At 42.8% G+C, this 16,277-nt stretch overlaps 1 protein-coding gene across 7 annotated transcripts in view; it reads right to left on the bottom strand.

Moving 5' to 3' along the window:
• The window catches only part of rbms3 (RNA binding motif, single stranded interacting protein), a 314,380-nt gene that overhangs the window by 170,658 nt on the left and 127,445 nt on the right, over positions 1-16,277 (bottom strand). For all 7 annotated transcript variants that reach the window (XM_051955312.1, XM_051955307.1, XM_022198395.2 and 4 more), the window contains one exon: positions 9,766-9,923. In XM_051955312.1, coding sequence (XP_051811272.1) covers positions 9,766-9,923 — 158 coding nt within the window. The remainder of the gene's footprint in view (positions 1-9,765; positions 9,924-16,277) is intronic.

Raw genomic sequence — 16,277 nt, 5'->3', positions numbered from 1 at the left:
ATATCCCGTTGGACGAGACTGGATCAATCTGCTAAGCTGCGTCCGTTGGTATTCCATTTAATTCTTGCTATGTAATCTTCCCACGAACAATCGATTGTGTTTCAAACTTGTTACAGACTTAAAATGCTGCAAAAAAGTACACATTTTAGGATAAATAAAACTGATTTACCATACCTTTACCCGATCTTTGCAAAAGTAAGTCACATAGATCAGATAAATATCGACTTTAATGAATAAAAAAGAAGAAGAATCTGCTCTGCAAGGCCCAAAAATTGAGCACAAGGCAGTTATACGGCGCATAAATTTTGCGTCAAGTATAAATTGTGGAAGTTGAAATTATCAATTTTAGAAAGGGGAGAAAGAAACAAGAAATGAAAAGAGGAAATGAAGCAGGAGATTGAAGCACTGTCTTGATTATAGCGAGTCTAACAGGACAACCAGTGTCCAGTTTTAAAACTTCTACAGGAACGGCTCCAAACTAAAATGATGTTGGGATATTTTCAGCAGCGTGAATCTTCCAGACAAAAAGAAGATGACTAATATTTGGGACTCCCATGTACTGAGTGTTATATTTAACAGCATGTGGCATCATTCATAACTAGGCTTTGTCAATATTAAGAATAACTAAAGCTAAATATGTTACTGGTAATAGGAGTGATGATGCCAGAGCTTTATCAGATAGTCGACTGTTTTCCTGTTTACTGTGGCAAACAGAGACTAATCAGCTTGTTTCTTGCAGCTATGTCTGCTGTTCATCTCTGCTTAGTTAATTTTTTCACTGTTCCATCACTTTTACAGCTCAATTAGTACCCCATCTTCAAGCATTATTAGTTAGTATTTTCCAGCCAGTGTACTGGGTTCATTTGTAGCTGCCTTAGTCATTGTGACAATAGTTGGTGTTATGGTTTGTGCTGATAGCTTGTCCTTCTTGTTTAGTTTTTGCAGCCTGTGTCTCCGCTAGCACACTTAATTTAGTGATAATTGGTTAATAAAACACTGATACCAACAACAGGGAAAATGTCAAATGTCAGCCATGATAATTGGCTGCATTATGATGAAACATGACACATTCAAAGTCTGCTTGTTTTCTTAATTATAAGCCGAGATGAAGGCAGGACGGACAAGATCAACCACTTTAGACGACTTTGGTTGGATATGAGTAAGTGTTAGACTGCTTTCCGCACAGACTAAAGAAACAACAAATCAGTGAGCTTTAGAGGGGCTGGTAGATAGTGTTACATGTGATCCGGCTCAGGTTAGCTGTTTTAAACTGTTTCCATCTGTACTGCTAACTAAAGCTAACAGGCTTCTGGCTGAACCTTCACACTTGACATATAAATGGGAGTGTTTGCAATATTCCCATTTCACTTTGGATAAAAAAAAGTGAATAAATATATTTCCCGAAAATGTCTTAATCGCATGGTGACCCTCCAAGGGATCTAAGTGATCCCAAAGGATCCGCTGCCAACATTCTGGTGCCAAACACCACAGGAAAACCCCCCAGCAATCTCGTCTCCAAGCCCCGATGAGTTAGAGCTGTTTGGCGACATGAGTGGGGACAACACAATATGAAATCTGAGAGGCTAAAGCAGTTGGAAGAGGAAAGAAGTTCACCACAGAAACTGACTGCCCAGAGAGTGTCTCAGATTGAGCCTGAGAGAGTGAACAGCAGCCTGGTAGTGTGTGTTAACCGAGAGTGCGCATCAAAGAAAAGACAAGAGCAACCATAAGTGGCGGCGGGCAGCATTAGCCTGTTGTTCTGTTGCTAGTTACCGTTTCTCTCTTCCTCACGCACACACACTGGCCTTCTTCAGAGCCAGCCTTGCAGAATCGCCTCTGTTTGTTTGGACGTCTCCAACCTGTCAAACCCACATGCCATGCACTGCTGTCTGACACGCACAAATGAACACATCTCATCTGTGCTGGTGCTGCTTCTGCTTTCTAGATACCGCTTCAAAGGCGAAGTCAGTGGGAGGAAATGGAGAGAAAAGAGAGGGAAGGAGGGATAGTGAGTTAAAGCCAGAGAGTCCGAGGAGCTCAGGTTTTGTCCCTCATGTCAATCTGTCTTTTTTTTTTGTAGCGGGAGACTCTGCCGCCACTTCTGCTGGAGCTTAAAAGCTGTCTTATGCTGGAGTCAGAGTTAAGGCAAAGGATGGACGCGTAGAGCAGCTTGTTACAGCGACAACCTGACTGGCTGCTATAGTTATTAGGATGCTATTAATTCTGGAGGCTTTACATGGAGTTAAGCAGCCGTAACCTGACACTTTTGAACATTAAACTCAGACTAAATGAGCATCAAAATAAAGACTGTATTTTGTGCTAATCTAAGCACTAAATTCATACTAAATAAACATCTAAACAAAACCCAGACTACTATTGAAGTAAACAACTGTTACAGCATTAAGTGTCAACGCAGTCAAGTGTAGTGCAAAAGCAGAAGAGGAGCACTTTCCAGCCCCTAAATAGGCAAACTGTCTACGTGTCATGTATACAGTAATGGGAGGATAAATAATTCAGAAAACCAGCCTGAGGCCAAATCAGCTCCTCTGCTCGCCCGCACTCGAAAATCGATGTTTGGGGAGGAAAAAGGCGTAGTATTTTAGTCAGTTCGGCTTGGTCAGTAAAAGGACTGTGTCACTTCCGCTGGAGCAGAGAAGTGTGGAGTTTAACATGATGAGGAGATGTGAGAGAGCAGACGAAAGAGAAGAGAGGGAGGGGGAAGGAAATGTGGAGAGAAGAGCGTGTAACGGAGGATAACACCGAAAAGAAGAGAGAGAAGGGTAGCGAGAAAGACAGAGAGGGAGGCGTTCACACGTAGAAAAAGTCGAGGATTTTTTAGTTCCAAGAATAGCAGATGCTTCCACTCAACGCGGAGCTGGAACTGTAGGAGTAGTTTAGGCATTCCTGTGGTTGTGTCACTACTTTTTGGAGGTTAAGCACCGCTATCTCTTTATGCCCCGAGTGACGCACAACGTGACCCTGCTGACACACTAGAGTAGGGGGTATTTGGGCTAAAATGGTGCAGAAGAGCGGCGGTGGAGTGGAGACAGGCGGAGAAAGCAAAGACAAAGTGCACAAAAAAGAACATTATAGTGAAAAATATCTTGTTTGATCAGAGCAGTTTTTGACTACACTGTAAAAAAAAAAATACAAGCTTTAAATCAAAGTGCGTGAACAATAATGATTTACTGCTATTTTACAGATTCAGAGTTTTGTACAAATAGAATAATTATTTTAATGATAACAAAACAGGACAAAACTGTAAATAAAGTCTACATCAAAAATCTGCACAATTACAAATAGTGGTTTGTTCTTTTACAGTGTTTGGACGTAAATTTACACATTTTTAATGCATTTCAATTATCAAAAATGTCATGACTGTACAGAAAACAGCTGCTATTTAAATGAAATCTTATTCTATTAGGATTGAAATGGTTTTCATTGATAAATTACACATAATAACTGGCAAAAACAGATAAAAGCTTTAAGTTACAGGTTGATTATATACAATGAAAAATCTGTCCTAAAAATATAAAATGCATATAAAATATAATATGTGTACTGTAAAATATTTGTCAGTGTTATTTTACAGCTTTGCTTTATCGCTGTTAATAAATTTTATATAAAATGTAGCAGTTTAGATGTCAGTTAAGTTAGAAATATCATTATTTTGCAGATATTTGTTGTTGTTTTAATTTATTTTTGTTATATGTTATTTTTACAATTTTTTACAGTATTTCACCGTCTTTTAACATATTTTTTCTGGCACCTTTGTGGCCAGATTTTCAATGCATTTTCATGAGGGGGTATGGGTTTTGTGTTTTTTTTTTTCAGCGTAGCGTCTTTGGTTGATTGTCTGAGCATCACTGATGGGTTTGATGTAACCACACGCCTCAGTGAAACACCCTGAAGTCTACATCATTGCAGCCAGTGAGGAATGAAACTGCAGGTCAGTAAAAAAAAAATAAATTTAGGGGCTGCTAAGATATGTTGTAGGAAACTGTATGAGGACATATTAAGGTTGATAAATAAACTTGTCAAAAACATCATTAAGCAATCAGCTAGCAATAAGCTTCAGTGACACATGGTCATTAGTATGAAGAGTGGTTTTCTTTCATCTTGATCTTCGGGGATTTCTGTAGAGCAAATTCTTGTTACTCATCGGTGCACAAATTCCAACAAGGTAAGCTGGTTAGATAATATCTCTCAGTGTTTACGTCAGGCTGTGCTGATGTACCGCTGAACTGGAGAGCCTCTGCTCACACTTCCTCTCCCCTCTGTCAGTTTTCTGAACCACAGCCATGGGATGTGCCAGCTCTGATAGCTGGGCAGCTAATGTCAACACTGGACCAGGGAGAGCCATTAGGGATAATGTGGCGCTGCTGAGTGCCCGGGCCTCTGCTCCATAAAAACAGGTGGTCCCACGGTCACCCCTCCTCTCTATTCCCCTCACCTCCTCTACTTAGCATACCTCCCCCATCTACCTCTCTCCAGCTCTACTATTCCCTCAGCACACATGGGAAAGGTTATTTGCACAATTGGTGGTGATTAGCTCTTGATTTGGCTCGCTCTATTCATGCGATCAGGTCAGCGGATGGATGCAAAAACCAGAGCGACTGAGGGCACAGCTGTGGTTCGCCCACGACTGAAATTGGGTGAGGAGAAGCAGGGGGAGAATGACGGGAAGGGAGGGATAGATGAGAGGGAGAAAAGAGGAGCAAGGAGTTGGGGGGTTTGAAAACCTCCAAGGTCCTTTGCCTTCTTGGCAGCCTGAGTCCTGGATTCAGGCTGCTGGCAGAGAAAATATGAAATGTTTTGTCCCTGTTATTTCAGGTGTGGTCCGCATAAAGAAAAAGAATTCCCTATCTTTCTTCCTTTCAGCTTTTCACTCGACAACCTGCTCCCCTATTCGTCTCCTGAGCTGGGGTCAGCTAACATGAAAAATGTGGATGCTGCTTCGTATCGGCCTGGTGAAACGGGTTATAAAGTCTGCTATGCTCCACGGTGATTTGGGGGTGTGCTGGCTCTGTTGGCTGGGTTGGATGTGCTGGCCGCTCCGTTTGGGTTGGTGTTGGGCTTAGGGTTGGCCCAACGCCTCAACATGGCTGGTTAGGCCAAAGAATTTTTCTCACAGCAACGGCTGTTCTAGCCATTGCTCAATCTCTCCATCCCTTCATCCATCCATCCACTCATGCAGCTAGCCAGGCAAGAACGAAGGCCTCTCACTATCTGGGTGTTCAGCCAACAAATCCCCACTCCACTCCTTTGGCCTCTTCTCTACATCCATATATCAGGCTGACGGCTGCGGAGAACCCGACATCCAGCCAGCTGAATAAAACAGAGATTAAGCACCCACCCGAATCCATTTAATTACTCATTCAACAGCTCTCGGCATGTAACTCCAACCGCTGTGAGAACTTTGGTATTCTTCAGTGTTTACTTTTGCTCCCAGGGACTAAAGAGAGGTTGAAGGAAGTGGCTGGTCACAAAGAAATCTTGGCCTTGGCAATTCAAATAATCTCTTGCTCGGTTGTTGTTAACTGCATATTTCTCTTTCTGAAATTTAACGCTTGGTTACCAGAGTAAGTGATGGGATGGAAGCCAGCTGAACTAGTCTTATTCATCTCCAGACATCTGCTGACACACAGGCAAGTATAGTTAGCAATTAAAGATCATTATGCCCAAACAGAGCAACGAAAACTGGCAAATTCAACACTGCCATCACATGGAGGAAGTCTAATAAGCTAATGCTAAGTGGCTAAAGCTAATCTTTCTACACTAAAATAGCACCAATTTTTTCAATACAGTATTGTCTTCAATTTAAGGGATGCATCATTTAATGTGTAATCAGTACAAGTACATCAAAGCAGCACTGACCAAAATAAGAAAACAGCTGTTTGCATTTGTGTGAATCTAGAAATTCAAACTTCAGCATTTCTGCCTATAAAGCGAGAACTGTGAATTTCGGGAGGTAGCGAGGCCTTGATGAGGGTTACTGGATCTGAATTTGACAGCATCTTGGCACTGAACTATTAGAGTTCACAAGGACAGGGCTACAACCGCAGTAGAAGGCATTTATGCTTTTGGCATCTCCCAAGCATATTCAACAGTCTCCAATCAGCAGCTACGATATGGCCCGTGGTCAAGAATGCATCAGTTTGGCGGCAGCATGTTTGCTTTTTAGATAGTGGTGAACCAGGGCGGCAAGAGCTGCTTGTGTGTGACACAACAAACCCAGACTTGAGAATCAACTTTGACTCGAGTGCATGCGCTCACACACAAACACAGTGAGGGCTGAGAGAGCCAGGAGGCCAATGACGCTGATGAGCAGGGAACAGCTAAGCCAGCTAAAGTGGCTTCAACTTGCCAATTTTTTATTCTCCTAAAAACACAATGCCATGTTTAGAGAACGTTTGTTTAACATCGAGTCTCCCTGAAAGAGCCGAAGGGGCAAAGGGCCAGTGGAGGTGGTGCTTTGTGCTGGAGGGGGACTGGGCATCTGGGAAAAAAAACCTGAGGGGGACCCTGGGTGCTGCAGACTGCAGAACAGTCGCATGACCTTTTCTAGAATGCTGCCACCCGCCTGCCACTGAAACACAGTCTGGCTAATTAAAGTTTCAGTGGCATTGAATTTTCACTGGCACAGCACACCTCGGGCAACCTTGGGGGCTCTTAGGCAGGCAATACACACAGAGGGAAAGATGGAAGATATAAGGAAAGAGGCAGAGAGGAGCTGAGGAAACAGTTTAACCAGAGGACAGCCACTAGAGGACAGCACGGAAGATCCAAGCAATAACACAGAAAGTCAGCGGCTCTCCAGAAACACACAGCAGAAAGGATATATATTAGAATGCAAATCTACGCTCACAAACATGCACACTCCCCGGGTATTTTACATAAGCTCCGTCATGGTTTGCCCTTCCGAATAGTTATGCTCAAAATATTCAAGATCATATGGAATTAGAAATTAAATTGAAGCTGTCCGACACTGTACAACTGGGTGAATGCGAGAGCTAAGCCAGAGATATCCGGTGTCAAAATGCTGAGTGCTTTTCCAAATCTTATCGGGCCGCCTCTCAGGCTAATGGAATCTTGATGGGTCAGTTTCAAGAATAAATGCATGACTTATGACATGGCTACCGGGAGCACTACCAAAAATACTGGACAGCATGTTCCCGTCTCCAAAGGATCATTGAATAATTGGCCACGTTTGACCAGGACATTTCTGGAAGTATGGCCAAGAAAAGGTTATGCAACCAGACAGACTCGCTCATGGCCTGTATTTCTCAATCTGCTGGCCTTGTCTCCATTAATGATCTTGACCCCCTTTTCGCCATTTTAGAAGTGAAAAGGGCTTAATGAAGCTGAACAAAGCTGCTTGTGTGTGTGTGTGTGTGTGTGTGTGTGTGTGTGTGTGTGTGTGTGTGTGTGTGTGTGTGTGTGTGTGTGTGTGTGTGTGTGTGTGTGTGTGTGTGTGCGTGGCTGTGTGAGACAGAGACCCAGAGAAAAAGAAAGCCTGTGTGACTGTGTGTTACAGCTTGATGAGGTCTTGGTCTGTGATTCCTGGGGGAGGTGGTCCAATCTAGGCTTTATTAGGCCTTATTGAGCTGTGTGCAGGCAGGTGTGTGTGTGTGTGTGTTTTCTCTATCAAGAACATTTGGAAGAGCTTTATGAGCACCTTTCTGTGTGTCCCTAAAACACACTCAGTTGGTAGCAGGTTAATGGGGTGTGCAGGGTATTGTGCATGGACCATTTTTTTCATGCCAGTCATTTTCTTCTTGGAGGTGAACTTTTTAGTTTTAGTTTGATCACATCATTTGTTTACATCTACCCGTTGACCTCCACATTTCTTATATTCTTGGAAACAAAATACTGTGTGTAGAATATAACACATTGTACGTTCTTTTTTCCCCAGTGACAAGTGAATTGAGGTGTTCTGTTGAATCCTTTAGTATTTTAATGCTTGATTGCAAAAACACAGAGATGCATTAACAAAACTATCTCTTGAACAGTTAGCCAGGTGTGGGCTAATCGAAGAAGGAATGAATAGTATTAGACTTGATTGTTAGGGTAGCTATTCTAAATTCTCTACATACAAAATGCATGTGCCTCTGGTCTGTCAGTGTTTTGTCCAGTTGTTTGCTAAAGTGTGATCTTGTCGGGATAATCTCTCGATTTGTTTTACTTTTATTTACACGGTGAAACTAGGACATGTAAGGCCCTCTATCTAACCTGCTCATATTGTTTCCACAATTTAAAAAAAAATGCCCTGCTACACCTCTGAAAAAATGTAACTTTCCATTAATAATAATTAATGTACAAAAATGGCAAACCATTATGTTTCTAAAAGGCTTATATTACCAGGGAATATGTGTAAAGTTTGATATGAACATACAACTTTGAAAAGCACATTGACAATGAAAAGCACATCATGGTCAAAAGAAATTATGCAACTGAAAAGCGATGTAGTTACGGTGGTTCTGTTCACACCTGGCTTTAACAGGCGTCTCGGCAGCAGTTTTGATTTTGTCCACTAAAATTACAGCAAAAAACGCCTGCCTGTTTTTCAGGACGAAAGCAAAACTAAGACAAAATAAAAAGTAATACTTCAAGAGGAAACTATGATGAAATGCTTTCATCCCTTCACCCGTTCACTCACTTCACTGGTCAAGTCGACAAATGAACTAATCACTGTTTTAGTGCAAAGTATCAGCGAGCTGAAACATCTTTGGAATCACACACTTCGGTTCCAAAACAAAGTTTCTTCTGCCAACAGAAAACTCTGGTTGTTTAGCACATTCATCAGTTTGACCTGTTGTACTGCTGTTATTAATACACTCAGTAGAGCTACGTGTCAGGCAGTGAACTTATCCGGATTTCTATCCGAAATCTTTCGCAAAGAAACGGACGCATGAACTAAGCTAAAGCAGGCAGATGTCAACATTCATAAAAAGGTAAACTGATGTAAATCTCCCTCTGCTAATGTAGTAGTTGATGTGGATGTAACGCTGGCATTACATTCAGTCAGATATTGTGTATTTTTGCAGTCAGTAGGAATGAGTCTGTTTCAGATTTTGGTTCAGAATCTAGAGATAACATTTTCGCCATTTACTGAGGAGAGTCCCTGCAAAAAAAAACAGCTGTAACCATGGTAACCATACACAAAGAAGGTCACAGTTGATACAGAGGATATTACAATGAGATATGCAAAAATGGGACTAAAGCGTTTTACATTTTTTGTTTAGTAAAACTGGATTAAAGCTAATAAAAATCAAACATTCTTTGATTGTTGTCAAAATGAACACAGCTTGGCTGAGCTCTGAGTACAGATGTGAATGTATCCAAGACGCAATGATTTGGGATCTCTTTGGTCTTGGTTGCATATACGTACATTTGTTTGAGCAGTGTGCATTCGAATGTGTTCTGAGCCACATGGAAGAACCACCTACTCCACTGACGCCCTCTTCAAAAGGAAAGCACGTATTCATTCGACAACGGCCTCATATTAGCCAGACAACACATCTGGTCTTTGCAAACACAAATGATGTGCATGTTTTTTTGTGTTCTTTTTTTGCATGTAGAGCGAGGAAGTCAGACTCAGTCACTTGAGACAACATGTGGAGATGCATTCTGATGCCAGGTGTGAGCTGACGTAGTTCGAGCTGTCCACTTGTGATCAAATCAGCCATGACGCACGTTAACGGCAGGCGTGAATAGGGGCCAGTGTAACCGCTGTGTTTAAGTGTAATGGTTCCCGGTACTCACGGTTGGCAGAGTTTGATGAGATCCTGGTCGGTGGTCCCAGGTGGCAGGCCTCGAATATACAGGTTGGTCTTACTCAGCTGCTCCGCCCCTCCCTGGCTGCAGCTGTTGGTGCTAGGGCTGGGAGGAGCCATGGGATGAGGGGGTGGAGCATAGGGCTGCTGCGGAAAGAAAAAGGCAAAGAGGAGAACAATTTAACACAAACAACTAAAAGAAGGTTTCATTTAAGGACATGGGATGATAAGTGAAAGAGTTTGAAAGACACTGAAAGGTGAGGTGTGGAAACATTTCTGAGATTAAAATGTATCCTTTCAGGAAACAGCAAATACTAGCAGTTCAATGTCACTGCAATTATGAGAAATTTTAGGGCAGCTGTGAGCCGGAGAGAAGAAGAGGTCAGACTGACGAAGCGATGAAAACCCAGGAGCAGATAATAAGATAATAAGCAGCTAATGAGTAAAATTTGGACAAAATAACATCAGTCTCAAATAGCAAGAAATAATACACTGCAGGGAAAACTTTTTACAAAGGAAAAAGGTCTATGCAATGACAAAAGAAAAGTACTTGAGATAACTGCGATCACATTTGTGCAGTATACAGTACATAAATAAATTCTGTTGCTTTTTCAGCGGATGTATTTTTTTTAGCAAACATAAAACTGGAGTCAAAAGGGCAAACCTTCTCCAATTTGTATCTTAAGTAAACATTTCACCAAGGAGCCTCGCTGAAATTAGGGTTCATAAGGCTTCCAGCAGCTTATAAACAGTTTTAAATGAAGACAACTTCCTGCCCTCAAAACCCATTTCATTACAACGTGAAACAATTTACACCTCCGACAGTGTGAAATCTCGATCCTGCAATAATCCACTCCTGCCTACATCTCAGTATGATTTCTGTTTTTAAGCATAATCTCCAAAAATGTGCTCAAAGTGGGTTAGAAACCCCCCCAGCCTTCCTTCCTTCGGTTGTCTCCTTCTCCTCCTTGTCCGCTTGTTGTGCTGTTAGTGTAGATTTATGGTATAGGAGTCAGGGCCCCCTGCTCACAGCCCATTTATATCTCTATTGCAGGGACGCTGCACACAGTGACAGAGCGAGGGAGCCGGGGCCCTGTGGGCATCAGCGGAAAGAGAGAGAGGGAGAGGGAGACCAAAAGAGGGCGAGAGGCACTAAAGGAGTGTGAGGAAGAAGGTGAGAGAAGAAGAGAAGGAGCCGATGCACACCGCAATAAAGTAAGTGAGTGATGGATGAAACACAGCAGAGAAAAAATGGTCAGGGAGAGAGGAGGACATGACTAAATACCACCAGCAGCTCCAGTTAACCACGTTAACCCTTATCCTCCCCAGAGAGAACTTCAAGACCTCATACTATGCTGTAAACACACACACACACACACACACACACACACACACACACACACACACACACACACACACACACACACACACACACACACACACACACACACACACACACACATGTTTAAACATGTGCATACACACACACAGACAAAGGCCCCCACATACACACACCATTAGCCCTCCAATCTGCCCCACACGTTAGCAGCGACTGCCGGAGCATGGCTGATTTGATGTGCTATTTTAAGCGTGTGTACCATGCCAGCGTGTCGCCTCCTACTCCTCAGACAAAGAGCCGGGGTCCCTGGAGCGTGAAGAGGGAGCCACGTCCATCAATGGACGGCCAATTACCACGCTGAGCTAAGTGGAACTGATGGGCAGCCACTCACTGTGCTGGACTCACACACACTGTACACATGTCTGCGGTGCTGCACACACACGCCACGTGACAACAGAAACACCTTTTTCACACGCAAGCCAACGTAGCAGCTACAGTCAACAGCACGCACATCACTATGAAGTCTCAGGCATTGTTGCAGATGGAGACTCAAACAGTCTGAGGCAGGTCTGAAATCCTTTAGGGAGAGTCAAAGTCAAGTCTTCATTGGAAAAGTGTAAAAAATCATGCAAATGTTTCAGGTTTATGAATAGAGTGTGGTTCTTTTAAAGGTGGAGTCTTCAATTCGCTAGAAAGATTGATGTTAGTAGGTCTGGGTGATAAAACAACAGCAAAATGTCACAAAACTTCATCAATAGCGAGAAGGAAATTGTTCAATATAATGTGCAGTAGTTTCACATCCAAAGCACAGAGCAAAAACCTACAGGTGGCATGAACAAACCACAACTGTGCTTCATCTCTGGCCAGTTCTTTCCGTCACACTCCCCAGTGAAATGTACAAATCCATGGCTGCCTGGACCTCTCCTCACCTCTGCCTGCACCCACAGACCTCTCATAGTGGAGGCTGGAGCAGGTGAGCACCAGAGGTTGCCCTAGCAAGACAAATTTTGTGGTCTAAAACAACCACAACCCTTTTTCTTCAGCCACGTCCACCTCAGCAACAAACTCCCAGTGGACTGCCTCTTACTCCTAACAGATTTGATGCTGGGTTGCACAGGTGGGTGTGGCATCCTCATCTGGTAATATCAAATCCAGATCAGTCAATAGGAGCCTTGACCCTCTGGTTATTACGCACCTTCTTTATTGAATATGTATCAAGAGGAGATGATTACTTTTATTTACATGTGTGAATGCATTCATTTTTTGCTAATAAAATAAAGTAACCTGTGTGTCCTGGCATCAAGGCTAAATTCAAAGTGATTAAATTCAAATTAAATGCTTTTTTTTCTGCTGGTCTTTAAGCCACTGGAAATTTTCAGTAATCACACACATTGACTGGAAGGAAACCTCTTCTCATGATATTCTTTTCGGCTCTGTCTCCCCACACATTCCACTTTAACCATCCCATGCACAAGCACAATGTGCATGTGCCGGGTGTTGTGTATGAGCCCTGGACGTTTTGTCAGCATCTACTCAGAATGTACAGCCAGCAGACAGCGAGGAGATATTCACAAAATTTGACAAAAAAAAGTGTGAGAACTGCAAACTCCACCTTTAATGCACAGGCCTATTAATTAAATATGCATGATTGATTTTTCTGTTTTGTTTTCGTGGGAGTTTACTTAGTCAGTCAATCTTTTGTTTCCAACTATCAAGCCAAGTCTTTAGGGAATGAAGCCCAAGTCTCACATCTACTGGTCTAATCACGACAGGCACATTCACATTCAAGCCCATTCTGCCTCCTCCTCCTCCAGCAGACTGTGCCTCATACTGCTTTGGTAGCCTTGGTTGCAAAGGCAGAGATGAAAAAAGCAGGACCAGTCTCCAGTCATTCACGTCTCCATGCTGTGGCAGTAATATAGAAGAATCTTAATCTCTTGAGTGCTCCATGGGAGTTACTTTCTCCCACTCAAAGTCACTGGAAAACGCACAGCTGCAGTTCAAGCCTTGACTTTGTGGCTTTCACCTTGTGCCCCCTCCTCTTGCCTCTTGGTTTTATTTTTCCCCAGTTCACCGTAGCTTAAATTACACACACAGTACTTAACATACTGTGTGACACGTACAAATTCTCCGGCACAAACGGGAGGCACTACACGGAGTTGCTGTCAGTGCTGAATGTTAATTGAAAGCCCCTCTCTTTCTCAGGCTTTCTGTCTTTGTTTTAGGTCTTTAGTGATACATTCAGCCCTGCTCCTCCTCCTCCACCTCCCTGGGCTCCAGGCTTGGCTTGCATCCTGGTCTTTGGAATTCATGTGTCCCGCCCTATCGATTTGCTTTCATTTTTTAAGGTCAGAAGCTGAAATCTTACACAATGAGGCATGGAGGGTCAAAACCGTCCCATTACTTACAGTGCTGGGCAAAAAGGCAGAGAGAGAGAGGTTATCCAAGGGGAAAGGAAAGGCCGGAAGAGTCCCCTGGGATGAAGAATGGACTGGGTGCTGAAGGTCCCGGAGGAATGGTGAACTGTGTGGTGTTTGGTTTTAATGGAGGATTCTTGCAGACCTCGGGGTGTTTTTTTTGTTTTTATTTTATGCCTGGGAAAACGTGTAAAGGGTGCTGAGGAGTGCAAAAGTTTAGACATGCAAAGAAAAGAAAAATGGACTCCAGAGAAGGCTCCTCAAATCCAATCTCACTGAAGTTACACTGCATTTTTGTATGAAAGCAACCCCGGTAATGAGTCTTATCCAGGGTTGTGTACCATGTATACAGCCATGGCCATAAGTTTGGACACAAGTACCATGACGCTTGTGAATCTTAGAAAATACCACAAAATTGTCACTTACAATACAGTACACAACTCCTGAGAACTATATTAAGTTTCATATTTAAAAAAAAAAACATCAAAAGAGTTTGGTGTCATTTTGTTATTCTTACCAAACTCGGTTGTGAAAGTACTGCATTTTTTTTGTTATTTTCTTCTAATATTATGTTTTGGGAACAAAGTTGTTCCAATTGTTGGAATTTATTGATAATATTATATCCCTTGTTGATTTGTTGACTAATTAAACTGGTGCTGTCAAAAAATATTAGTTATGTTCTGTAATAGACATCAGAACAGACATAGGAAGTCATGCTGTGTCCAAACTTATGGCCATGGCTGTATGTTGCTTATGTATGTACATACAATAAAAGCAGTATGTCAGTTTTTACATGAATCAGGGAGAAACTAATGAGCAGCCAAACTGTTACAAGCGTTTCAATTTTAATTCTCTCGTGGATTCGGCTGCACTGGAGGTTACTAACCAAGCTTGTTTCTCTTCCCAGACAGTTTCATGACTGCTGTTTACCCTCAGCCTGTCAGTCTGTAAGATCCGGCTTCTCAAATAGATAAGAAATACTGGCTTCATGTGTCAGAATGATGAGGACTGAATACAGCACTTGACAAAGGGTATTTTAGCAAAGAGAGGAGGCAAACGCAAGATTGGGGGGGGGGAAGAGAGAGAGAGAGAAAAGCAAGATAGAAAGAGTTAAAGAGAGAAATAGAAGAGTGTGGGAGAATAGCTGGTTATGACACTTCAAAAACCTCCAGGTGGTAAATGAGAAAAACCTCCATTCTCCCTCCTCCCTACCCAGCTGTGACATGCCGCTACAGAGGCTTACTGGGGATTTCAATTTGCCGCACTGTATTTTAGACAGGCAAAATGGTTTACACAGGCCCAATTTACCGAGCCAGCCGTGCAGGGGGGGTTCACAGCCTCTGTGACATGCCAGGGAATGTTTATGAGTGTATTAAGTGAGGATGATAAATCTAGCGTACGTTACATAGGCTGAGGGCACACGGCGTTGTGCTGTATATTCACACACATACACACACACAAGGACAACACACACTCTTTTACAGACCACAGCCAGCTTTCTTTGTCACTCAGAGTAAAAGGCCCTGTAAATGGTCTGAACCTACTGTGTGAATTCTGTTAAATCCATGTTTTGGTGCTGTAGAAACAGCATCTTCCCACCGTATGAAATGTGCTGTGGCCTCGTCAATGTCTTATGAAAACCATGTTCTAAAACTAATCCAATGCATATAATCCAACTGATTAATCAAATGTTTATTTAACTCAGTAGTCCAAGAATCTTCTCCACCCATAAGAGAATACATAACCACTCAGTTAATCTGAAAAATGAAAAATATGAAGAAAAATGTTCTTCACTGAAGTGCAATGAGATGCCATATTTTTTTTAAATGGAAGGGTATTACTAAGGATGCGACTTCAAATAAGGCAATATAAAAGAACATTTAAAAAAAAGCAAGACGTACCAGAATCTAAATAAAATTACACAACACATTTGATTTCCCTAAAAGTGTTTATAGCACGCTTTCTTCCCAGAGAGCACCAGGAAGTTTGGCTGCCCCATTTTTCCAAGTTGATTACATGTTTAGCTAAAGTGGTTCCGTACTTGTTTAAAAAAAAATGTGAAAACATCCTATGTGAATACACACACAGAGAACAGAGAGGAGGGCAGCCACAGCAGTAATTGGAATGAAAACAGGGCTATGGCATCCCGGCCTCTCTGCCTTCCTCCCTGCACTCTGTGGGGCAGGGCTGTGACTGGGGGAGAGGCGGCTGTGCACCGGCGTGGTAATTGGCCCTGATTTATAGGGGGCCAGAGCTAGCTCAACGCTGGCACTAGGCCAGACAAGGCCACGCTGGCAATATCAGAAAAGCAGCCTAACCCAGCCCAAACCCCCTACGGCCGTGACACCACCACTCCAGATCAGCTGTCACCTTGCAGGATCGTGTACATGTGTGTTACGTTCCACTTCCTGAATTCCCTGCTCTGTGCGCTTTGCGTTTGTGTGCTTGCCACTCGCGTCAGACACACACACACACACACACACACACACACACACACACACACACACACACACACACACACACACACACACACACACACACACACACACACACACACACACACACACACACACACACACAAATCTGCCATAAAAAATGACAAGCAGTCTCCTTAAATTGAAGAAAAAAGCCTCTCAGCTCATTCTCCATTAATTCATGCTGGCAAAGTCTCTGCAAAGACTCTTAAAGACAAGCATAGTCCCAGAGGCATCCCTTCCAAACTGCCAGAACTAACAGCTAGCTCGG

The sequence above is a fragment of the Acanthochromis polyacanthus genome, chromosome 11 (genome assembly GCF_021347895.1).
Source record: "Acanthochromis polyacanthus isolate Apoly-LR-REF ecotype Palm Island chromosome 11, KAUST_Apoly_ChrSc, whole genome shotgun sequence".
Lineage (NCBI taxonomy): Eukaryota > Metazoa > Chordata > Actinopteri > Pomacentridae > Acanthochromis > Acanthochromis polyacanthus.
This window is presented reverse-complemented; position numbering and strand designations above follow the sequence as displayed.